The 26,836-nt window shown below is 35.5% G+C and overlaps 1 protein-coding gene across 8 annotated transcripts in view; it reads right to left on the reverse strand.

Annotated features, from left to right (window-relative positions):
- EPHA7 (EPH receptor A7) overlaps positions 1 to 26,836 on the reverse strand; it is a 166,507-nt gene that overhangs the window by 18,421 nt on the left and 121,250 nt on the right. For 4 of the 8 annotated variants that reach the window (XM_083828316.1, XM_083828309.1, XM_083828317.1 and 1 more), the window contains 9 exons: positions 23,409 to 23,577; positions 17,291 to 17,399; positions 16,545 to 16,600; positions 12,456 to 12,581; positions 7,955 to 8,140; positions 7,331 to 7,392; positions 6,114 to 6,323; positions 4,919 to 5,068; positions 246 to 439 (listed from right to left, as the gene is read on the reverse strand). In XM_083828316.1, the coding sequence (XP_083684442.1) occupies positions 246 to 439; positions 4,919 to 5,068; positions 6,114 to 6,323; positions 7,331 to 7,392; positions 7,955 to 8,140; positions 12,456 to 12,581; positions 16,545 to 16,600; positions 17,291 to 17,399; positions 23,409 to 23,577 (1,262 nt within the window). Of the gene's footprint in view, positions 1 to 245; positions 440 to 4,918; positions 5,069 to 6,113; positions 6,324 to 7,330; positions 7,393 to 7,954; positions 8,141 to 12,455; positions 12,582 to 16,544; positions 16,601 to 17,290; positions 17,400 to 23,408; positions 23,578 to 26,836 lie in introns of those variants that run through there. The other 4 variants (XM_083828313.1, XM_083828315.1, XM_083828318.1 and 1 more) reach the window with 3 other exon arrangements.

Consider the following 26,836-nt stretch of genomic DNA (forward strand, 5'->3'; position numbering starts at 1 on the left):
AAGTGTGTTAGTTTCACAATATTTACTTTCTTTATTTTGGTTATTTTTTATGAAAAGTCCCTTTTGGTTTTGTTCAGCACAGTACAAAAGAAGGGTGAATGAAGGAAGGGAAGAACAGGGATCAGGCAGAAGGAAGAACTGAGAGACACATGGAGTAAGAGTGAACTGGAACCAGCCACCAACCACAACATCCAGAATCCAGCCACACGCACCATCATACAAGCACTCTCTAAAGCTTTTCTTACCTGCTACAGGTTCCCAGAGGGGTTTTCAAGCTGTTTGGGTTCCTAATCATTTTGTCCAGAATACCAACTATCTGCTCAAACTTTGGCCTTTCACCACGTTCTTTCTGCCAACAGTCTAGCATCAGCTGGTGTAGTCCTGCTGGGCAATCCATGGGTGCTGGCAAACGATAGCCTTCTTCAATTGCTTTTATAACCTAGTAGTCAACATAGTCAGTCATTTTTCATCAACAGCTATTTAAGAAATATATTTTGCTACCCAGTGCAAGAAAAGCAAAATAGTAATAGTAATAAACAAAATAAAATCAATCAACTAACATTTGCCATCAGCATTGTAAAAATATGAGTCTGTTGTTTTTACACTAGCCTTCATGTCTTCAAATAGTTTCCTGATTTTATCTTTGGGCTTATTAGGCATATTATTTTATATGTGCAGAACATAGCTCTATTACCTAGTCAAGTGAGCAGCGGGGAGCAACAATTAAATTTACCAAGGGAGCAACAGATAGATTGATAAATGGAGTTATTTCAGAAAGCATTATTACTTGCCCCAAGGTCTTTATGAGAGAGTGTGGTAGAAGCAACTGACTTGTAAATGGATAGGGATCTGTGCATGCACATAATAAAATGCAAAAACCCTGAAGATATTATAAAAGGATCCAAGAAAAATGTTTAGCGAACAGAAATTGTTAGGGAAAAAAAAGTTGTATTCTATGTCTAGCCATGTTACATTAAAGATACGGAAGCAAAAATGTGAGTGAAGGAGAGCTGGTTGAATCGTATTTTGATATATCACCTAAACAGAAAGTTAGATTTAATAAGAGATGCTGCTACATGATGATATGATTGAAAGAGATCACAAATATCTGAACCAAGAATTACATCCACTCGTTGATATCCTTAGCCAAGTCCATTTGGATTTAAGTGAGAAAGAAAAATGGTTAAAGTAAAATCACAGAAAACTGCTGCAAACCTTGAGGGCAGGATAAGAAAGCACATCAGGAAGCAATGCAGATAAGAAAAGCTTGTGAAAAGGGGCTAAAACACTGGTCATGGGGGATTTCAAGTATACTGACATTGACTGACATAGCATATTAGAATTGCTAAGGAAGGGTGCTTATTTCTGAAGGATAGTGCATAGGACTGTGTTCTCCTTCGGTTTTTACAGAAAGTAGAAACAGCTTTTCCAGAAGCTGTTCTGGACTTAGTCCTAGGAAACAGATCTGGTATGATAAATGAAGTTGAATATCCAGGTGAATATCCCAGGTTTAGTGAAAATAATAACCTCAGATATAAAATATTTCACAGGTTGTGTGAGAAAATGCAAAAGCAGTGGACTGCAAAGTAGACAGAACAGCAAAGGATAAAAAATGACCTTCAAAAATCTAGCTGAAATCCATGATTGTATCAAAACCTTTTTGCAGAAATGAAGTTTGTGAAAAGAGGAGGCATAACCCAGAGGCAGAGCACTTTCTGCACGTTTGTGTCACAGGATGTCCTTCTGACCTCATGGAGGTTGCCTCATCTCCCTGTGCCTCATCTTTCTATCCATACATTTAGAATGACAATACTGTCCTACAGCTCAAAAATGGCTGAGAAATATTCAGTTCATCCACACGTTGAAGAATGAGTGTGGTGACATTTTAGAGACAGTGAGTTATCTGTCAGATAGAGTGGAAAAAGAGGATTTCTGCAGAAGAACAGGAAAATTGCAAAAAAGAATAGTATATATGAAAGAAAACATTGAAAGCAAAATGTAAGATCTTTTGGATCAGTATTAAGAGGAAAAACAAAATAACAGCACTGCCAAAAGAGGCAGTAAAGTGGAGTAAAACTTAAAAATAAGCTACAGTGTGCATAGAAAAACTGGTGTGCTTTGAAAAGTCAATCAGAAATTTCTAAGAAAAGTTCTTACACGGGGTAAAAGGTTTTAAACACATTGTGCATAGCAACTACTATTTGTTAAAAGTGAAGCAGTTATTTAAGAAGTCAGAATGCAAAAACAATCAATGAGGAATGAAAAAGTAAATAATCCCATGAGCAAATAAAAACCAAATTATTTAAGAAACTTGGAAATAACAGATGATCTAGGTAAGATTTTATCCTAGTGGTGAAAATATGAATGAGATCAGGAACACAACTTTTCCATGCTCACTGTGATTTGGAAAGAAATCTGAGAGAGGTAGGAAACAAGGTGAAAATATTTTTAGAAGGCTTTGGGGATACCATAGAATCAGCTTCTTTGATGCATTTTCTCAGAAAAGTGAACATGAAGGATGAAACCTGGAAATATATATGAATAAGTTATCTAGAGATGGATGGAATGGCTGGGAATATCCAAAACACTGTAAAAACATTCCAAAGTATTGATAGTTGTGTGTGAGGAGGGGTTGTTTTTAAATTTTTACAGAACTCAGATAATTTTAAGAATAATAATATGAGTGTCAACTCTGTTAAGAAAGGTGGTGGTGGTGTTCAAAAATCAGCATTCAGAAATAAATAAAAAATATATTTTTTGAATAAGCAAAGCTACAAAGAGAACTCAGCTGGAGTTCTTACTAATAGAATTTATTTATATTATTTACATTTGCCACAATTTGTTTCAAATTCAAATGTAGCTTCTGCCACAAAAGAAAAAACAAGTAAAAAAAAAAAAGTATTGTTGAGAATCTGGTATGTTTCTCTCATAATCTGGCTATCTAAGAATGCAAAATAGATTAGAAGAAGAGCAGGTCTGTAAACTGTATATATTGGTTGCTAACAAAGATCAGAGAAAACTTAAGTAAGGGAATCTGGACATTGTAATGTTTGGTTTGTGGTTATCACACTTCTTCTGCGTATATAATAATAATAATAATGTTATTAATTTAAATAATAATAAAGCCAGGAGTCCAGAAAAGAAATAAACAAACAAACACCAACAACAAAAACATGGAAACCTAAACACCTTATTCTGGAGACCTAATCTTACTATTTTCTGAAGAATTGATCTACATGAACACTAGTGAGAACTAGAACTGGCAAACTTCGGAAAATAGTAAAGTACAGAGGTTTGAAGGCACCTGTTACGAACACAGATTAAGCTTAAAGAGAAATTGCAACATAAATCTGTATCCTTTATCAATCTAAAACAATGACTTATAGGAAAAGGGGTGGGATTAAAGAAGTGCCATCCAAAGCTGCAAACTTAGAGATTCTTCAGATCTGATCTGGTCCATGACTACACCCACCTCCACGTTTAGGCAAAATGATGGACTTAAGATAAAAAAACTGCCTGGGTATGTATGGAAAATTAGAAGAGACACATTTAGCATTTTCACTTCCAGTTAAATACTCCCATTGATAACCATGGAGGGGAATAAATAAATAACCATACAATGATTTTTGCATCATGGATTTGTCTGTGCAATTGATAATATGTGTACAGGTTTTGGGGGGTACATTTTAGGACACACTAAAAGATCACAGCATGCAAAAATATTTGAATTTATTTTACTAAGCAATTGATGCATCTTTTATCTATGTGCTATTGAAGATTATTATGTAAAATGTTAAATATATATTAAAGTGCAAGAAATTGTAACAATCTATTTTATGAGAAAGGTTAATTCATGTGCTTTACTTGCAGCTTTCTATAAAGGGAATACTTTTCAAAATCCATCCAGATGCATGAAGGTATTGGAATTTCCCCTTTATTTAAAAGTTTTTCCTTGTTGTTCCCTGAAAGATAGGTAAGGTTTGCCTTTGAGGCATCTTATATTCCTGTCAGACTTCTTTTATATTTGAATCTAGTACAGAAAGAAGGTGTCAAAAGAAATGAAAATCTACCGGGTGTCTAGGGAATGTAAATATTTCTCTTTCTCTGCCCCAAGGACTTGTTTGCCCATATTTTGACAGTCCATGAAATCTTTGACACTGAGACCTGTCAAATATTAACAACTTTGCACTGTGTCAAACTGACTCATCATTTACACTTTTATTGCTTTTTTAAACTCTAATGTCGATCATTCAATCAAAAAATAAAATAATGGTAATAATAAAAAAGAACCCCAAGCCTTCAACCTGAAGAACTTTAAATGTGAATCTTTCTGACATCTTTCTCACCTGCATGGCTTTTCCCTGTATACTTTCTATGTTAATAGACACTCTTGTCAGAAACCAAGATTAACACCCATATGTTCTATTACTGCTGACCTGTTGCTCTAGGTCATATTTTATGAAAACAAGGATATTGTTAAATCAGCATAATTAACTTTAAAATGACGAAGTAGGTCATTAACTGCCACTCAGATTTTTAACAACTTTTTTCAACTGATTAATCATTGCTCTGAGGTCAGAAACCTAACAATTAATTTTTCATTTGAAAAAATTAGTTCCTTCTATACTTAAGTATAATAAAGTGAAGAGCATATATTACTATTTTGGACGTTCCAATTTTACTTTATACTTGGGATAGAAACCTAGAACAACCACATGGAAGAATTAGGATTTAGAGATGTAGGTAAAAAGTGCAAGCTTTGTAACTTTTCCTATTATTGAGAACCTTACCACATTTTGGAATATCTTATTCCTAAAACAAAATTACATTCATGTGTAGTGAAATATGTGTATACATTTAAAGTATGTAATATTTGTTTTTCTAATACATGTGTGCTCACAGACAAAGGATAACCTACATCTTGATTTGACATGTCCCAGTAAGGCCGTTCTCCATAAGACATTACTTCCCACATAACTATTCCATAACTCCATACATCACTGGCTGATGTAAATTTGCGGTACTGGATTGCCTCTGGAGCTGTCCATCTCACTGGAATTTTTCCACCCTGTGGAAGAAAAAGATATATTTTTTTCTACTTCAAAATTTCCACATCATCTTCCTTAGAGTTCATTTATAATTATTTCTATAAAAATCAACATTTACATCAGATATTGTAATTTACCAATTGCAGATTTTTCAGAAGGAAGCTTAAACTTAAGCTCTTAAGCACCAGGACTGTAGAAAGTTAGGCACCTAAGCTAAGTTGGATGCATTTCTCTACAAGTGCTTCTCTTTCCATTGATTTTAAGAGGCTGCTTAGCTGTCTGATTTAGACTTGACATTTAACTCCTGGGTGTCTCAAGCTAAGTGAGGGAAATCTCATCCTGTGCATATAAATTCCATTGCATTGTCATATGACTCCTCTGAAATCTCAGCCTAGCACTTTAAAACTGGAATTCCACTTGGATCCAAGTGGCAGGAGTGACACCCATGAATGTGGAATGCCTGTGTGCTTTCCAGATCCCTGTGCCTGTTGGAGCAGATTCCAGGGGCCCCTCCTTCCCTCAGCATGAGAAAATAGGTACAGTCAAGCCCCACGGGTGGGAAAAGAGAGCTGGCTCAACAAAAGAATAAAGAGCATATTGTGCCCAATGAATGGTTATTTAAGAAAAGCATCCCACCCAAAAGCAAGGGAAAACACAGGAGTTGAGCTTTGTCACAGTCTAGCCTCAAGCTAGCCAACTTTTTGGTGAGATAAAATCTAGTCTGAAAAATAATAATACCCTACAAATATTTTGATTGGCTCATATTAGGTGAGATGACTAACCTTTCTATGATTAAAACTTCTGTATTTGTTCAAAAAGAGAATCGTGAGGAAGGGAATAAAGATACTGTTCAAAATATTTAGAACTTTACCAATTAAAAATGCATGCTGTTACAAAAAATTCATACTCTACTTAGAGCCAGATGTCTGCAGAAACTGTCTCCCTTTTCACTGGTTACCATTTCTCAAGCAATGAATGTATTTATTTTTTCTCTGCTTGCCAGAAGATATGCTTCTTCTTAATAACCGCATTTCAAAATGACTAAAAAATATCAATTTCTCTTACAGTAGTAGTGTAGACAGCCTCTGGATCATCTTCTACAACTCTGGAAAGGCCAAAGTCTGACACTTTACAAACAAGGTTACTGTTGACAAGAATATTGCGTGCTGCAAGATCCCTGTGTACATATCCCATATCAGCCAAATATCTCATTCCAGCAGCAATTCCTCTCAACATTCCCACCAGCTGAATGACTGTAAATTGCCCGTCGTGTTTCTGGAGGGGAGAAAGGAGCAGCAATTCTTGTTAGTATAGCTGAGAAAAGAAATAAGAATTAGTTTTACAACTTTAGGTTTCTACTTATTTACAACTTATGTGGCAATTCATCCTAGGGCAAAGAAACGCACTTCAAGAGCAAGTTTTATTTGTTTCAGAGACAAAGCAGTACATCCAGTTAAGAAATGCATGTTACTTCTAATGTACTAGAAGTAACAAAACTTGCTAATCCCCATAAAATTCTGACTAACTCATGGCAAGTCTTTATCAAGAGAGCTTTCCTGATGAACCAATTCTTTATTGTTTGCTTCTATGCTCTTCCTCTCTCAGAATAATTGTATTTGTCAAGAAAATGAGAACTGTCTCCTTTTTCAACTCAAGCTACCAATCACTTTATTCATAGCTTGCAATTTCTCTCTCTCTCTCTTTCCCATCTCTATAGAGTGTTATACTTCATTTCATATTGTACACCAGGCAAGGCATAAGAACCATCTAGTTCAGAGCACACACCCAACAAACACTAAATACTTATGAACTTGTTTTTATTTTTGCTTTGTTCTTCTCTTAAATGTGACTATAGTTCATTTAGGGATTCTTGTGTTTTGATTTCTACCATGCTCAAAAAATAAATGCTGCTCCAAAAAGGCAGAAGACTGGGCTTCAAGTATCAGTCACCTCCATGCGGCTGGTAGCAGTAATAAGAGCCACCTTAAATGCCGCTTAAAATTGCCACTTACGTTCCTAGAATGTTTCCATATGATCCTGTCTGATCTTCTGATTTCTGACCTGATTTTGCTGAAATAACTTAGAGAACTGCTAGTATTTGACAAGTTCCATTTCAGCCTGAAAAGGACTTTTATTTTAATATCATCTATGTCTGCATATAAATATATATAAATGCACATATAAAACAACGTATTTTAAAACATTACATATAGATGTTACACATCTATACGTAGATGTGTAACTTAAAATATGCTTATATATATTTTCTTTTTGGTACTCACCCTAAGAAATGCATCTAAGGCCCCATTTTCCATGTATTCTATTACAATCATGACTGGTTTCCCTAAAAGAAATGAAGGCACATTTTGTTTGAGAAACTGTAAAACAAATGGAGTGCCTTTTTTTGATAAAACACGTTATTCCTTTGAAGGTCTGAATTGTTGAGACATGAGAATTTCTGAAGCCTCCAGCACTGTTACTGAGCTCTAATAAGTTCTTAAATGTCTGCATGGAACGTGGTCATGATTCACAAAATTAAACCGTACAAATCAAAATGTCAGTGTGTTCTTCTGACTCCTGCTGTGTGACCAGGACTCTGGAATAATGACACTTCAGATAATATGAAAGGACATAAGAAACCTTATCTCTCTGCATGGTCTTTGAGGCTAAATGAAACTAGAAAAATAATATATTTCAAAGTACTTCATCTTTTAATCATGCATGCATCTTAATTTTTTCCTCAGGTTGTAGCATAAAGTAGATATTGTTTTAGTTAGTTACGCATCAGGAGAAAATCCATTAGGAGTGTACAGTCTGTTTATAATTTGAATCTTTGACCATGAATAAACAAAAGTAATTTCTGACATTAGGTTGTTATCTGACTGACAAATCAAGCCACTGCTTACCTCTGGTAACGACCCCTTCTAAGTGAACAACGTTGGGGTGGTCAAATTGTCCCATGATGCTTGCTTCACACAGGAAATCTCTTCTCTGCTTTTCAGTGTAGCCAACCTTCAGAGTTTTTATGGCTACTGCAACATCCCTCTTGCCAGGAAGCTTTAGACGCCCACTGCACACTTCACCAAACTCTCCTGAAATGAAGTAGATCAACACTGAATTACTCTGGCTGTAATATCAATGCTCTTTATAGGCCTTGATTGAACTAGCTGCCTAAGTATGTATTTAAATTGAATACACAAGTATTCATATTTGAAATGGATTACTTAAGAACACAAAGACAGGCATGTGCTCTACATGAATTGCTGACTGAGTACCCTACGGAGCAAACACGCAAGTTAAACCAATCTACAGGACTATTATCTGAATCTTTGTAAAAGACTTGTTAGTAACTTGCTGCATTTTTTTTTTTCAAACACAGGAAATAAAAATGGTTTTCACAAGAAAATACTGTTACAGAAATACTAATACTATTTCTAAGTGAAAATGTCATTCTGTTTCAAATGGTTTCCTTGCTATCTTTATATCCAATGTGTTTTTTTTCTTTGTTTCTTTCAAAAGGCACATCTTTCAAAGCTGCTTTTAATTTAACATTGTTATAGTGTTAAATGAAGCACTTCATTATTACATTCAAGAAGGATAATTTACTTTGCAGATTATGAAATGAAAGGTGTGACATAATAATTTTGTTACATTAAACAAACACAAGCAAATGCTGGAATCTGTAAAAGGTTTCTAAATTATCAGATAATTGGAACTTGAAGAAGCATGTGAATAAAATGGCCAAACAGCCAGTAAGAATTAATAAAAAAAAAAAAAAAAGAAAAGGCCTCAGCAACTCAACAACCACAATTTGGGATAGAAGTAATTGGACTGCATTGGACAAGAAAGAGCATTGAAATATATGAGATGTGGAACTGAATGGCAATACATCTATCACACTATTTTTGAGATTGTGGAAGACTGAAGGACTGCCCCTTGTGTCACAGCAGTTTCAGCAAGGAGAAAAAGAGAACCCCCATTCTGTAGCCAGGAAAAAAGTTTTCTTGGGACATATAGGAGAATAGGGTGGTAACATATTTTATGCTGAATAGAGGGGAACATCTCTTTAAAAAAAAGTAAAGACTCTTCGCGGAATATTTAATAGTCTGGTACATTGCAAATTTATCTGGAATATGGTAGAGAGAGAGCCAAGTCCCTCCTCCAAATCCAATCAAGTCTAAAATTTATCTCCTGCATACCTGCAGAATGTCTTAAAATTAAGCTATTGGGCACACACAAGTATGCAGACACACCTACTAAGACATGTTTTAGGATGAATGCTGAAAAAAACAATGATTGAATTAGGAAACACCAGTGCAGACTGTTTGATTATAGAATCCCTTTGAGATGTAGGCTGAGGTCCTGAGAAAACTGGTGGGATTAGGATTTAAGTGCAGATACACACTGGTAAGGCAGCAGAGAGACAGGGGTGCCTGGGAAGTACCTAAGGAGGTAAATGGATTTTGAATTGTCATAATTTATGAATTTTGAGAAATCTTGTTTAAAACACTGTCACTGTCCAATGCTACTGTTTTCCTGCCACCCCCAACAGCAGATCTCAGAGAAGACAATAACAGTAGGCCTCAGCTTCACAGTCCCTCCAGCCCAGAAGGGTAGAACTTTGGCTGGACCACAGTATTTCCTAATCTTTGGGCAAATCTCCACTCAGCACAGCCAGTTTTACAAATCTCACAGGAGATTACTCTCTATATAATTGAATTCCTCTTGCTCTGTTCGACAGAATTTAAGTTAAGGTTAGCTCCAATCAACTCCACATACCTCTGTTAACAGTGTTGTACCTAAACTAATCAGACAGACAGAGGGCATTATTCTTGTCTGAACATTACCCTCAGCTATCCTTGAGCACTGGAATTATGGTATGAACATCCAAGTCATAGTTATGAATATCATGAGAGACATAGGTGATGATCAGCTCTTGGACTGCTCATGCCTTTAGCTTGTTGCCTTAACCTCCTTCCTGCACTTCATGAGCAATGAGGATGACTATTAATGAATGCACCACTCACCTTAATCACAGCCCCTAGTCACAACAACTGACTACTAGCCACAACAACTAACTAAAGTATAACAATTAGTATAACAATTTTCTCTTGCTATACCTTCCAAAACTGCTTTTTTTTCTTTTTTTCTTTTTTTTTTTTTTTTCCCCACACGCTGAAAACAGTATGTGAGTATATGTATGTGATATTTCAGAGCCAGGTAATTAGGATACTTGGCACGGAAGACACTGAGGCTTAACTCCTTTCCAGCTCTCTGGGATATGATTTTGACTGATTTCCAAAAGCAAATCACTCATACTCAGGCAAACCAGAAACTTGAATGTGTATATCATTCATTTCAGGCCAGGATGATAGCCAAAGAACTACTTTTATTCCCAACAAAGTATATTTAGCTGAAATAGTGCCCAAAAAGGAACCAGAAAATATGACAACAAGAGTGGGAACACTGCACAGCCAACAGCCATGAGCTCAGCATGTCAACAAGGAAGAGACTAAAACAAAGGATCTGTGGTATGAACAAGGACTCAACATAGTGGATACCATAATCTGTATCTGACAGGTGGCCACAGCAGGGTGGTAATGAAAATCTTGGCAAGGAAAGCACATATCCCTCATGCAAATTGAGCCCAAGCATACTTGCACCCTATTTGTCTCAGAGAGACATGGCACTACAGAATAGCTGATGTGGCCAGCATTACTAGTGCACATGGAGACTGCTAAGTGGCTTTTCTGGTGGTTTTTCTGGTCAGCAGTAGAAATTCTGTATTCTTCTTTGATGTATGAGTTTCAGATGCTTCTTTTACTCTTTAACATTCTGTTGAACTTGGACTGCATTTTATTTCACTCCTGCCTCTGTCTACATCAACAGGTTAAAAAGAGAACTAAAATACTCTTTTACCATAGTACTTCTAAGAAGCTTTCTTCAGGAATGACTACTGACAAAAGTTAGATTTTTGTTATCAGTTATACTCATTAAAATCAAGAATAAATTAATCTACAGCCAACCAAATTATTATTATTTCCTCTGCCATAACACTGAAAATACTTGTGCCTTAAATTGCATCCTCTTTGCAACCAAAGCGTTTTCAGCATTTTGCCCAGAAGGCATCAGCAAAGTCCAACTGAATACATCTTCATGCTCTGAACTGTTGCTATGATGATAGTTTTTTAACTCAAAGCAAAAGATAAAACTCAATAATTTTTCTATGCTAATCTAGATTTTAAATCTTGTATATTGTATATTTATTAGAAGAGATGCTGCCATTCTAGCATTACAAAATTACTAGTTAGCAGGGGCTGGATTCTTATGCTCTTACTCATCTGAAAATAATTTTCTCAAGCAATGTTGTTAATTACAATGGTACTACTCCTTGATTAAGACATGATTCAACATGAGTGAGGTTACTTTAAAAAGGCATTGTGATTTCTAAGTGTAAGGATTTTTTACAGTTAAAACAGTTTATTTTAGAGATCTTTCTTCTTCTCTTTTAAAATAATACTATGTAATTTACAGTGCATGCCAAACTACAGGGTGATTTAAAAGTATTTTAGTAGTACTTTTATAAAACAACAGGAAAGCAAAAGAACATTTCCTCCAGGAATCCAAAGTATTTGATATTTTTCTTACCCACAGAAACTTAATTTCACTACATGGAGTAGTGCAATAAAAATGTCATGTATCTTATTAATGCAAACAAATGAAACTGCCTTTTTAGAGCATGAACACCACAGCTTAAGTAGGTGGTAGACAGTTCAAGAGGAAGAAAAGCAATGTGCAATTACAATCAGTCATGAGGAGTTAAACAATAAATTTTTGTATTCATAAAATATCAAAAAGGAAAATGGCAGAAGAAAAAACAGCCTTAAGGAAGATTTTGTTATACAGAAACAAGACCTTCCCAGTCTGTATGTAAGATTTTGAGCTGCAGACACTTTTCCTTATTCAGATGAAAAAAAATCAGAGGCCAAAAAACCTTCTTGCAAAAGGAAAGTGAGCAGAATTTGCACTCGTGCCTAACCCTTTTACTCTGACAGTAAAGAATAGGAAGCAAAATTACTTCCCCCACAAAAAAAAAAAATTACATTTTTTACAGTAGATATATAAATTAGAAACCTGCAACTTTTCAATGTCAAACAAAATTCTTCATTTACTTCTTGTAAGTGTGTGTGCGTGCGTGTGTGTGTGTGTGTGAGTCTGTGTGTGTGTGTTTTTCCTGTTTATTTTTATATTTTAAAAGTGAGTGCAGCTTCATTGCTCTTAACCACTCTGGTAAATGCAAAAAGTTCTTCTATAGTCAAGGTATAATTATTTGCCTGTCATTATGATGTATGAGTTTCGATCCTGGCTAAATGGAACAGTTGAATAAGGAAGCCACGGCAGCCTTACCTGCACCAATCACACGCTCAATTTTAATACAAGAGGCATCTAGCTCCTTGGCGAATTGATGGACAGCTCTATTTGGGTCCTCGTAGGTTTCAGGGTCAATGTAGGTTTTGGTGCCTGGAAATTTAACTGTAATGATGTAAGAAAGCATGACTGTGATGAAGCAAAGGCACTTATTGTGCAGTCAGCCCAGGAATTTCATTATGCAGAGTGCTCCTTGGAAGAGTGAACCTGCCTCCAACACCGCCTGAGTCAGAGCCGCTCTGAGAGGCAACTTTAGTTTTGTGTCATCTGCAAGCATGCTGACACAAGTACGCAATCCCGTCTCTAAAAATGACTAACATTAACATTTGCACCTATTCCTTTAAGTTAAAGAAGTAATATATATTAAATAATGTTCAATGGAATAAAATGCAAGGGCCGGGTGGGAGGAAAAGTAAAGTGAGATGGGGGGAGGCTATAAAGGAGGTGAAACTTTCTTTTCTGTGTAAGAACAGCTTATTCTCCTTTCCCAGGTTGAGTAAACAGCATTTCTTTACATTATCCCCATCTTCTAGAGGGATTTGAAAGGTTCCGCTACCTACTTTAATTTGCTTAAACTACTGAATATATTTCCAGACTGTGGCAATAGCCAAGCTAAACTTTTCACAGTGTTTAGAATTTATATCCTTAGGTATATGTCTTGCACTACAATACAAACATGAAAAACACTTGTAGTCAACAAGCAAAGGCACAGGAAGGGAAAAAAAAGGATGCCGTGGAACAATTATTTCCTTTCTCAAGCACCTAACTGAATAAATTGCAGCACCTTGGGTTTTGTTCCCTCATTTTCCAGTATAGCTCTTTGTATAACTCAGGCAGCAAAGCGCTCTGGCCAGCATGTATTTTTTTTTCCCCTTAGTTTGCTGCTGATTCAGGAAAATTATTTGCTCTTCTTTCAAAAGCAGAAATTTCTGATGAAAGTAGAGCAACCCTGAAAATCTATTAACCAAAAAATGTTTATGTAGTTAATTTAGCTCTCAAGGATTACAGACCTGAGTTTTAATTAAATCAGTCAATTAAAACCCAGTATCAAAAAGCAATAATGTTTCTGTTTGATGCACTGATATACACGAATTGGATCAGAAGTCAATACAAAACATAGTTTATGGTTGCTTTGTAATCTCTTAATTGAACATAAGATATTTTGAATTTGAAAATGTTTTAAAAATGGCTTAGTAGTCACTTGTTTTTATGTTTCAGATTGCATTACTGACAAAAACAAACGAAAAACTTATAAGAAGGAAAAGGTTAGAGAAATTATTAGAAAAATCTAATGAATTTACACAGAGAAAAATTATTCAAGATTTTGCCCAGATGTTACTGCTTGCTATATTATGTATTTAAATAAATGTGCTTCCAATTGTGTTGATAATGCTACGTATTTTTCAAATTAGAAATGTTTATTCATTAAAACCAAAAAAGACCAAAGGAGAAGAAATCAGTAGGCTACCCTCCTATAATAGTGCTTTCAGGCAGTGAGATGGAGAATGAGCCATCCTCGTTGTGTTTGTGATAAGAGGACTGGATTGGAGGTAACCTTGGAAATCTCAAATCGGCCTCTGATGGTTCTTTATTCGAGCTGTCATAAAACATTTTGACAGGCCAAGGCTATCTCGGCATACCAATGTGAAATAGTGTTGGCATAGATTTGAAGACATTGTTACAAAAAAATGGTAGGAGGATGCAAAATGTAAATCTGAATTGCTTGAGTAAACCCCTCCACTGTTTTTGTATCTTTAAATGTAGCATTTGGGCCACAGAGAGCTGAGGGGTATAAAAATGAAATATATGATATTATATTAAATGCAGTGCCTTAAAAGCTGCTTTAAAAATAGTTACTTGTAAATTTTGGTGTTAAGTGTTTGTTGTAAGTTAAGTTTTTGAAAATCCAATCTAGCATCTCTACAGGTAAGAAGGTTGCTTAGAGGTCCTGGAGCAGAAAGACACCACGCTGTTGTTCATGTCTCTGTGACCAAGCTGGTGACCACAGCCCTGTATTCCATCTTATTCTGTATATGGTTATCAAACAAAATTAAATACTAAGCCTTCAATCAACAGATGATGAAAAACTAGCCTGGGAAAAAAGTGACTTACATTTGGTGCTACAATTTTAAAAAGACTGCATATGCTAACTGTCCGGATTGACTTTCTGGAAAACCAAATTTCTTAGAAGTAAAATGAGAGAAACCATTGAGTGAACCATTTTTCACTATTTCTGGATCAACTATTAAATGTTAAGTAGCAGCTTTCATATTAATTTGTTTACACTTTCAGAAAAAACATCACAGATAATGGAGATGAGGAAAGACATTGTTTAGCTAGCATATTCCCTTTGTTTATCTACTCAAATACAAGAAGACATAGTTGATATTTTCCTTCAAGGACATAATGGAGACTTAGAAAGTGAAAGCAGTAGCTCTTCTGAGGATGTGAAAAGCTTATAATGCGTCTGTGAGAGGCAAATTTCTAAACCATCACTCCCAGAACAGCAACATTTAAGTTACATCAGATTTTCAATGATTTCTTTAAAATCAGCTGCACTGCAAAGTGCATGATAAATAATTCTCATCCCATTACTATTTTCCACCCTTCTTGTACAGATTATAAACTGATCGACAAAAGCTGCAACGATGTCACTACTTGGTTTAATACTCACTGCATTTAAATTAAAAAATTTAGGTAGCATCACATCCAAACTCATGGAACATGAACAAATTCCAGCTGGTCTGATTTTGCTAGGGCAGAAAGGTGAAACAGAAACCTTGGTCTGATTTCCACTGGACTTCTGGGCTAGAGCTACTTCTTTAAAGAGTCACACACTAAGAAGATGCTATAAATTTGTGACTAGTGGCTACTTCATTCTCCATGTGCTTCTTCATTCTCCATCTTCTGATAATAGCTCCTGATTTTAATAAATCAAAAATAAGATAAACCATATTGCTTTCATAAAAAAAAAATATCGAATGGATTTAAACTACAGCTGCAATTATTGGTGAACAACAAAGGCTGCATACAGCATAGCATGACTACATGGCACCTTTTACCAATATGAGAGTTACCAGATATGGGAGAAAACTGGAAATCTGGGCTTCTTATTTTTTATTTTATTTTTTTATTATCAGAAGTTGTAGTTAGTTCTATTATGTGGTTTTGCAATTTTGGATGAGCAAAATCATTTTGCAACTTAGTTTCATCATACTTCCTGAGTTAATGACTGATTTAGAACAATTTCAAACATTTTTAATTTCTCATGTCAAAATGATAATACAACTAAAATAAGAAAGGGCTAAAAAAACCAAAGTTTTAAAAATAATTTTCAGATACAACTGAAACTATTCTTTCTCTTTTATTGCATAAGCCGTCCTCTCTCCTTAAATTTTCTATCGTCATTAACCCAAGAAAGACATATTTTATTAAATTTTTCCAGGGTTCTAAAAATTCAAGCGATACCTAGGATTTTACAAAGAGAGTTTTTGGGTGCTATTTTTCACTAGGCAAGTGATTCTAGAACAGAGAAAAGCAGTGAAATAGCTGATCTTTCTTTTCATATTAAATATTTTTAAGGATTTATTTATTTGTTTATTTATAATATTGATGCTATTGTATTCTCAGTAGCAGAAAACAGCTTTTGAGCAGACCAACTTCATTGTTAGGGTGATACAGTGACTGTTGCTTTCTTAATCTGAAGTTTGCCTGGGGTAAAGATCGTACAGTCACTTAGCCAAAGACCTCCAAATACTGCATCTCAGAGGGATCATTGGGATGGTGTGAAACATGTATTCAAAGGAACCAATAATAATAAAAAAAAAGGTGGAATGAAAACAATGGTATATCGTATACACGCATAGAAATAAAATTGTGACAATGTTGACCTTAATCTGCATTCTTTTTGTGTAGGTCACATTTTTACAATGTTTAACTTCCCGCTTGCTATTTACACAGAATTTTTAAATTTTGTGCAACCTTGTATTTCATGGCGTGTTATTTTAGTATTGTCTACAGTACTACAGTTGGGGATTTTTGAAAAGGGGAAAAAAGCAAAACACTTACAATGAAAGTAAAGCTCTTCATCCCCTTCTTGATCAGCTTTGCTATAGCCACAATGCCTGAAAAGAAAGACGTCAGTTTTACTGGTAAATAATGATTTACTTCCTCACATATAAAGTCCTGACAACATCGGTTTTTCAGGCTGGGATTTTCAGCCTATGAGCACCTAGCTCCTGTAGGCCCTTTGAAAGTTTGAGCTATAATTCTCTTGACAGCAGAGGTTTAAATAAATCATGAGCAGTTGTAATCAAAAGGCTTTTGTATCAAATACCAGTTGGGACAGGTCCTAAAGAACCTTGTTCCTGTGAAAAGCTTCTATGGATAAAACAGGGGATTAAAGAACTTGAAAGTAGAACACTATTTTACATGAGGGTATTCTTAAACTTACTGCTGTGTCTCTTTTTCTCGAATGTAAAGTCATTTAAAGGCTGATCAGATAAAGTGTCATGCTTCTCCACATGAGAGAAACTAAACAGAAAGAGGAACTTTGAGGAGTACTGGTGAAGAGCTTGCTGAGGGTTCCTTTTACAGCACATTTACATAGGACTGAAAGAACATCTTGATTTAAGTGTGTCTTGCTAAAGTAAGCAGAAAAACTGTATAATTGATAATGGGATTTGAATGAAAATTGTCCTTAAAAAACATGAGTTCCATTTAAGTTTTGCAAATTTCCATTCCAGATTAGAATATGCCTTAAGAACTCACAAAAGCGGGGTCAGATGTACTTATGCTTATGTAAGGCACAATACCTTCGCCCAATGATGAATCCAAACACCATGAAGACCAGAATGATGGTTCCTGCTACAGCAACCACAGCTATGATAATAACAGGATTCTGTTCACTGGAAACAGCCGTGGCTGTAAACAGAGAAAAAAACAGAGATTAGCTTAATATTATTCCCTACAAAGGACTTGCAATAAAATTAAATCAACCCTCATGAATTGCAGACTGTTAGTTTATTTTTTCAGTTGCCTACAATTATTAATTTGATGAATTCAATCTAAAGGAAGGCCTCTATCAGAAATTCACTCAAATGCCGGATGAGTTAATGATCATCTACAGGGAATAAAAAAGGACCTGTGCCAGAAGTAACTTGGTCAAAGTGATACAACCATGTACTGAAAGCCAGCACCAGCCAATTTAACTGCCTTCTGGTGTAATGTCTTCTGCTTTGTTCAGTGGTTGATCCCTTCCTAAAAGGGAGGAGGACATCTCTGTAAAGGGGTACAGTAGGAGAATGATCCCTGAAGAGCTCTGCTCCTAGCCACACTACTAAAAATGGTTGGTATGACTTTAATGGTAGTATGAAATAGTATCTTAAGTATAAGAAGAATTTTTAAGGTGAAACATTAACTATTAACACAGACTTCTTAGCGTATTTATCTCTCTTACTGCTATTAATCATTTTAAATTGATATTATCACTTAAAATTTGTTTCTGTTAGCAATGAAAAGGTGCTTCCACATACACAAAATGGAATTCTCTATGCTTCAGAGGATTTACATGCCAAAATATCCACACGCTATCGCTCTTTTTATTCATTTATGCCAATGTTATTAATATATGCAAATGTATGCATGTCACATTAATTTAAACTGAGGATGTAAATACTTAGCCTGAGACCCCTCAAAGTTTGTTATATACATTGCTTGCCACTCAGCTAATGAAGGTGGTCATATACTCAGCTGTATTAAATGAACACAACTCTACTGAACTCTATGGAGCTATAGTGATTTGTAACTGAGGATCTGGCCCAAGATACTGAGAATAAAGGAAGAAACATCAGGCAGCGATGCTGAGAAAGGGACTATGGAAGTGTGAGTCACAAAAAAAAAAAAAAAAAAAAAAGATACTGACAGCTGATTAACTAAACTGTAGATGATATGTTAATACGGTTAACTGGTTAAGTCCCCGTGGTGCTACCTAAAGATGAGGATTTTCTGAATCCCACAGAATCTTCTGGGTGCAGATTTCATAGGTTCCCATAGAAACAAACCAGCCAATCTTTTCTTTGCTGTGTCTTGGCAGAAGTAAACCAATCAACATGATTTATTTTGTCACTGAACTGTATTACTTACTTCCCCCACCCCCGAAATAAAAACCCCTTTGTTATGCTTCACAGCATAACACAGCACCTCTGCATTGAGGTGAAATTCCTGCCCCCCCCCCCCCCAATTTTATTTCCCAAAGAAACTTTATAAATTTTATATATTCTTCCTAATGCAGGTGAGGAAGATCTCGTTATTCATATTGGGCTTTAACTGAAAAGGACAAATGCTTTTTTTTTGAGTAACTATAACTTTCTGAGATACCCAGGACAGTGGGGTATTGCTATAGGCCTGCACATATCCCATTTGGGCAACCTTTAGGAAATCAGTGGTCACTACCTTGTGACATAAGGGCATAAGTAATGGGGTATAAGTGCAAGGGACATAAGTAATACAACCCAGTTCCTGAAAAACTGTCTGCCCATCAAACTAGACAGCCTCAAACATAGGAATATTGAAGTTAATGTAAAATTTCCTAAAATTTTTTCCATTCCTTCTTAGAACTTCAGTGCAAACCTCACTTGGGAGTCAAGACAAGGCGGCATTTTGTCCCAATGGCCAGTGTGTGAAGCTGTATCCATCTAACAGAGTTTGGAATAATACTTTTCCAAGCTTGTCACCTAATCTAGCAGCCAAGTTGAATGCATAGAGGTTGACATATGTGAGTGGGTTGCTCTGCATAACTGCCTCACAGATTTTGGACACTGGTACAGTCTGGAGGCAAGCTGAGGATGTTATTTGGGCTCTGGAAACGCTGGGGGCACAGTACACTGCCCAACCGGTAAGATAGGTGGGATGAAGTTCATGATGTACTTTTACATCTTAAAAATAAATAAATAAACACATAAATAAATAAATAAATAAGGAAAAAAGGTCTGGTTATAGGATTGGTCTGGTGAGAATCCTCTGTTCATGTAGTGTCTCTGTGCTGCTTCTCCCATCTGTGTGGTGAAATCAGGCTGTTACTTGGCTTATGTGCAATTACCAATTTCTGGAACGTGGTCGAGCAGAAATAAGGATGCAAGAGTATCCTGAGAGGAAAGATTTTGGGGTGCAGATGATCCTTTCAGGGAGTCTATGGCATGGTTGCCAGTCATTGGTGTTGCCACAGTAGTAGTGGCAGGGAAACATCAGCAGGACAGAGAAGTCTGCCTTATTTCCAGTTAAGCTCTGCTCAGGCTCAGAACGCAGTACAGGGACCAGCTACAGGTGACACCTAATCTGACATTGTGATATCTTCTTATGTAGAGGAATGAGGCAGTGTTTAGTTTATAGGAGTCAAGGTTACCTTCTATGTACATGGTTGGAGGGATGGGGAATACACAAACACTCTGGAGCATTTAAAAGAGGAGATTAGTTATAAAAGCTGTGCAGCTCCTCCAGCAACAATTTTTCATGCAGGTAACCTGAGCTACAGAAAAGAATTCCTGATGAAGTGTACATGAAAGCTTCAGCAATAAATTGGTTTCATGCAGACCAAACGTCACGTTCTTAAATATTATTCTTTATGTCTTCTATAAAATTTTGCAGCAGTTGTTTATTTCAGACATTATAAATATATTTTACATCTGCATGCTACTTCAACATTGCTCGATTTAAAGCTATTCATGGCAAAAGCAAAAGGCAAAATTTTATTCCTGCCAGGTTGCGCTGAGTCCTTCTACTTTGCCAGTAAGACATGTAACAAGTGGCAAACTCCCCATCAGAGATTTTAGACAGTACAAAGGTGAAGGAGATGTTGCAGTATTGTAAATAAGATGGCCTATTTTGAAAGATATCACGATCAACTTGTCTTGCTGTGACTGAGAACGTCCAGGAGGGCTTTCTGGCTTTCAGGAAAACAGATGAGCGCACCACTGAAATCTGTGTGTCCCCTGAGGGAAGTTTTAACTCTGGTTTGTATACCTCCAGTCCTCATTGAAAAACAAAAAGTTTTCACAAACAATTGCACAATTATTTTTCCATTGAAATTCTTATTAGAAAATGCCATCAACCTTTTTAAACTGAATGCTTTCATTTATTCTTATGGTTTGTTCTGCTTGATATCTAGAATACAATGTCTCCCATACTTTTGGAATTACAGAAAACACAGCAGCCTCTTTAGATCCACTGGCTACAAATAATTCAAGATATCTTTGAAATAATTCAGTGGATCAAAAAAGGTAAAATTACCGCTTAAGTGATATTCTTCGAATTTATATTTTCTTCCAGGAGGACTTCTGTCTCTGATAAATGATGTTTACAACAGCAAAATTCAGTTAGTTTGATCTGTGACAAACACAGCATGGAATATAAATATCCTACCTTCATAAAGCATTTTTGCTTTGTAATTTTACAGTTTTTACGTAAATGTATGTTGTCCAACACATACAATATGTGTGAGTACAGGTATTAAATACGTATATTTTACATATCAGATTACATAATGGACATATACATAATCTGAGTTCCTCAAATACTGGGAAGTGGCCATGCAGTTTTGATCACAATACAGAAACTGGAACATAACACAAAAATCTACTAAATCAACAGCACCAGTTGAAATGCCAGGTGAATTTCAGGTAGGCAACAGGACTATCTAACTGCTAGTTGAGCACTACAACTATATATGTTCTTGAAATACTTTGATAGTTTTGAAAGTCACATTCAGAAATCCATTGGAATAATGCCAATGACTCAACTGTAGCAGGTTTTCTGCTCACCTGAGGTATATTTCCTAAAAATAATCCACTGAAAAATGATCCACTAAAGTTCTTATGAAATACTAACACAAACATAATTTTATTAACCTGCATGATTTGATCTTTTAATCAACTTTTTAGTTATTTCTAAAACCTATATGTGGAAAATTGGGATTGTTTATCATTGATAGGAATTACATCCTACAATTTCCTCTCAATAAAATTGAAAATATGTTACATTTGAAATTTTCTTTTGTGAATGCACAGGACATGGAATGTCAGAACACAAAGCTAGCTTGTGACAAAATATCTGCTGTGCATACTGGATCAGAATGTCACTAGTTTATATGTAGATTTTCATCACCAAGTCAGAAAAAGGGTACACGATGCAAAAGGGCCAGTGATACATTTATTCTAAGATTTCCTGATTTTCCATAAATTAATCAAACTCCAGTCAAGACTGTTTACCTCAGAAGTGGTCTTTGCTCATCTTAGTGTCTCAGTATGCTTACATGCAGTGTATAAAAAATACTAATGTAATGAATGAAATGTTTGGGAAACATTTTGGTCTAACAATTTTAGATTACTATGGACAATAAATTAGAAAATTAGCAGGAACATGTTAAAGATTGTTAAAGCTTTTTCATTTGTTTTCCAGAAATTCACCCAAATATGAAATTACTTCTGTCTGTAACTCAGGATGCTGATGTATCTCAGGGATTCTGTTGAATTTTACTGCCTTTGTAAATCAGTCTCTTTACAAAGTAAGAAATAAAAAAGAGTAACTCTACAGATGAAAATCATGCTATCAAACACACAGCTAATAATAATGGTAATAATATTATATTGTTGTTATTATGACAATTACTATTTCAATTATGTCTGTCAGCTGTATGCTGTTATTTGTTATTGACAGCTTTTATATTCTGTGTGGAAACAAGGCTAAGATCTAACTACTTTTTTTTTTTTTTTTTTTTTTTTAAGAATGCCCATAAATTCTTCAGGCGACACCTGGCTGCAGTTAAATAAGATGCAATTATGTGTGCCTGTGCCTCAGATGTGCTGCATAAAGCACAGAGAGCAGAGCTGGTACCTATGGCTTCTGAAACTGTAGGCTTTGTATTCTCAGCTCCAAGCTTGGCTGACTTGTTGTCAGGCAGGCTGACCTGAAGCAAATGACCCAAACCCAAATGACCAAATTTTGCTGCCAGGGATACAGGGAGTTCCCATGAGCTGACTCATGACCGACAGCTCTCACTGGCTCAAGAGCTTATATCCGAAGACCCCAAATCTGGAAGATTTTCTCCAAGTATGCATGAACATTATCAGTAGTGAAAAATGTATCTGTAATTTTTAGACAAATAAGGGTGTGTGATTGGTTTCAGCATCAAAGAAAAAGCAAACTCCCAAAATGTTATCCCCCTGCTGAAATGTCACAGCCAGATTCTTTGGTGCACTGTACTGAGCAAGTTCATGCTTCAGCTTCATACTTTCCATTATAAGGGTTATAGGAGGCTGGTTTTAGTTTACAAAGCTTGCAACTTTGAGCCCTAAAGAAACCTAGCGTCTTTGAGACTTTCTTAAACCAAATTGTCTGGCCTAGGAAATCAGAAGATAGTAAGAATGGACGTACATCTGAAACAAGACACACACATAGGTAAACAAAACTATAAATTTGTTTGTTTGTTTCTTTGTTTGTTTTTAGTAGGAAATCACACAGGGAAAAAAAAATGACCTGGAGAAGCCACCATGGGCTGAAATCTGCTCTTCCTTCCTCTCCTCAGTTACTGAAGAACCTAGTAGGGTTATTCAGCTCAACACTAACCTCTTCTTTTGTGAGAAGGAAGTATGTGTTCAAGTAAAAAAAGAAAAAACAAATTTTTCTTTGTGTTAGAAGAGGACATCAGAGAAGAACCCGACATGCTACATTTTTTCCCACTAATTATAAGAGTACAATTCATAGTTCTATGGTAAAACAACTAATTGAAGTTCATCCCTCAAAATACAATGACATAAATTCACCTTCACTTAGAATTTCATTCTTTTCCTAATTTTAATAACATTGCCTATGACGCTAATTTTTTGGTTTTCTTATTACTTCTGAAAATGCAGATTTCCCATAAATCTAAATGTTTACCTGTGGCTTCTTCTAGTGTGGCAACATCCAGTCTAGGGCTATAATTTCCATAACCAGCAGCAGTAAAAGCACGAATCTGGAAAACATACACTGTTCCTGGCTTTAGGTTATTAATAGAAGCTGAAGTGGACTTTGTTTTTACTGTTGAATAGGTTCTCTCCCTTTGATCCTGGAAACAATAAGACAAAAGATTTAAATGACATTTACAGGTCAGATTTGATCATGGTTGCACATCAGCAACTGACAGCTGGCCTGGGTAGTTTATTTCAATTTGTTGAATGCTTTTTTTTTTTTTTTCCCAACATAAAAAATAAAGCATACTCTGTGGAGTATTTATTACAAAACACTGTCATTGCAATGAGGAGGTTTTAAGTGTAACATAAAATTCAAATGGGATGCTCATGTTGTTACTCATAAAATATCTAGACATAAAATAATTGCTTCTTTGGCTCTGATTACATTTGGAGTAATTTTGATGAAAAAATAGCTTGAACAAAACTTTCCAGGGGGACATGTAGGGTTTAAACAGTTTAGGGACAGGGAAATCTGTTACTTCATGGTCAGAACCTTTCTTTCCCTTCTTACATTCCAACACTTAAAAAAATTATAATAGTGCCAATGACTGGATCTTGCACAAATTCTGAGGTCTCTGTCTAAAATTTTTTAGTCTTTTCTCTGGCTTTTCTCAGGTTTTGACTCTATGGCATCAAGAAGAACCCAGGGAGAAAAGCTCAATATGACACCCCCCAAATCTGAAGCTGTAAGATTACAGATGCTGAGTAATTGCTCACTTTCAAATGCTACAAAAGCCGTATCATAGATCCTTACGATATTCAAAAAGCTCTATTTGTCCATCACATTTATTGATCCAGATTATCTTTCAGCATAGGTGTGTGCAGCCCTGTTGATTTTTGGTGCCAGATGCAACCCTGATTTGAAGGGCAGAAGAGATGAATTAACCAACCATCTGAATGCACCACATGATCAGAGAAGCATGAGCTGTATGAGACAGTGCTAATGAGACGGATACAGAGGGAAAGAATAAATCTGTAACTCATTTCAATTTGCCAGCTAAAAATGATGGAGAACCTTTCCCTTTGCAGTCAACAAAGCAACAACGGCTTTTGCTGAAACACAGGGTTCAAAACAACATATATGATTTCTTTTCAAGAGATTCAGTAATGGCTTCTCCTGGGCCTTGCCCACTCTGTAATTTGAGCAAGCCCATCAGCTCAGCTAGCAACAATTTTTCATATCTTATCCAAGAAAATGTAAATCATCTGTAAGTGAGGACCATGGTAGAATGTACATTGGTATGTGAGAAAAAACAGGAATGCTTGAGAGAGGAGAAACAAGCATAATGAAATACTGTAAGCAGTCATATAGGTTCACGACTGTAAGCCACAATGGAATTTTAGAGTTTGGGTTTTGATGCATAAATGAGGCTTATTTGAATTTCCAGTTCTTGAATTTAAAGATATGTATATATATTTAATAATAACAACAAAGAGGTAAAAATAACCTTAGCTAGAAATATCAGAGGACAGGCTTACTTGGGAGATTTGGGGCATTTTCCATTCCAGCCCTAGCCAGAAACAAGAGGTGGAAGAAAAAAAAAATTGCCACTTACCAGAATATTTGATTTAATAATTTGATTTAATTTGGCTCTAAAAGGAGCTGAAAGTCCAGATCTGCATGGATTTTTGTTTTTGTTTGTTTGTTTGGTTGGTTGTTTTTGAGAAAGGAGTGTGAGGGGGGATAAATAATGGAACAGGAACAAAACTTAACTGCTTTTCTTGTTCTGAGCAAGAAGCTTATGAAGTACTTTTTAAGCTGATCTGCACTACCTTGGAAGGAAAGCAAGCATTTAAGTATTTGTTTTAAAATATCTCACTGAATTTAAGGTTTAAATTCATTATTTCTTTATATCTGTGCCTGATTGTGAGATGAGGTTTTTATTCTCTTTTGTTCATTTTACTGTAAAAAATAGAATACCAGTGGCTTTCCTTCATTTAGAAAAATAACTTGACATCAGTTCTTGCCTTGGCAAACACAGGAATCTGGCCATGAAATTCTGCTGCTTATTTAAAGTAACAATATGTGGCAAAAAATAATAAAAGTTATATTTTAACATTTATCATACATGAAAAGTCTAGTATCTTCGGCATTTTTCTGTTATCTTCTTCATGGTATTTACTCTTTTTTTCTTTTTTTTTTAATAGAACAGAAACTATCATGGATATAAAAGAAAGCAAAATGGCATATATTTTTTTTTCTCTGTGTGTGCAGAGAACAGTTTTGCTTTTGATAAATATACATTTTTTGCAGTGTAGGACTTCATTTGTGTGATTGTGTGAGGGAGAAAAATTGCTTGCCAAAATTAGTAAAATTATTTTCAGAAAAGAAAGGTTTAGCTATCTGTACATATCTGTTAAGTTTTGTCATAAGAGTTATTAAAGTGAACAACTTGAAGTGGGACTTAGAATCAACAAATAAACATTTTATTCCCTTCCCAATCCATATAAATATCTATTGATATGTATATTTGTGTAATTCAACACTGCAAATTAGATGCGACACTTAATATTATGTCCAATCTGGTCTGAATTTATCTAATTGTATGTTAGCTAGTAAGCTGATATGGTCTTTTGATATAGAGATACTATTGCCTTGTTTGCAGAGATGAAATGTCTTCACAAGTGATCACAAAAGAGGTCCTTTGTTCATTTCTTTGTATTTTAATTCTTTCTTTCTTTCTTTCTTTTTTTTTCCCTCCCACTATGCTTTATAAAAAATATCAATATGCTATGTGCTGCATTAAATTTCCTAGGGAATCTGGAGGAGCCACACTTAGTCTGGGTCCCATGACAAGCTTACAGATCCGTAACCTTTCACCCCGTTTTCATCCAGCTTATGGTTGCTTGTCAGATTTTTTTTTATTCGGGAGTACTTCAAAGTTATCATGAATGAAGCCTTAGACACACTGAAAGGAATGGCAAAACTCTAATTGACATCAATAAGATTGCAATTTCACTCTAACAGAAACAGATAACTTCATCTACTATTAAAAAGGAGCCCTCAATTCATTACCGCATTGAGAGAAGGAGTGACAAATAAATCTCATGTTCCTGGGACTTTTTTTTTAAAAGGACAAATAAGGAACACTTATCAGCTAAAACTGTAGGAAGTGTTCTGGAAGTTTTCAGACATCAAGTCTGAGATGCTCAACTCATAAAATAATACCAAATGAAGTCAAGAGTTGTATTTGATGTCTCATCTCAAGACTGGAATCACAGTGACACAGAAGGAAATGAAAGTAGCCTTAAAGACAATGTAGGAGTGACTGTAAAATGACAAATCTCATGGTAAAATCTCCACAGTCCAACTTAACAATAGGAATACTGTGGGTGAAAAAAAAAAAAAAGGCT

The sequence above is a fragment of the Anser anser genome (assembly GCF_964211835.1).
Source record: "Anser anser genome assembly, chromosome: 3".
Taxonomy (NCBI): domain Eukaryota; kingdom Metazoa; phylum Chordata; class Aves; order Anseriformes; family Anatidae; genus Anser; species Anser anser.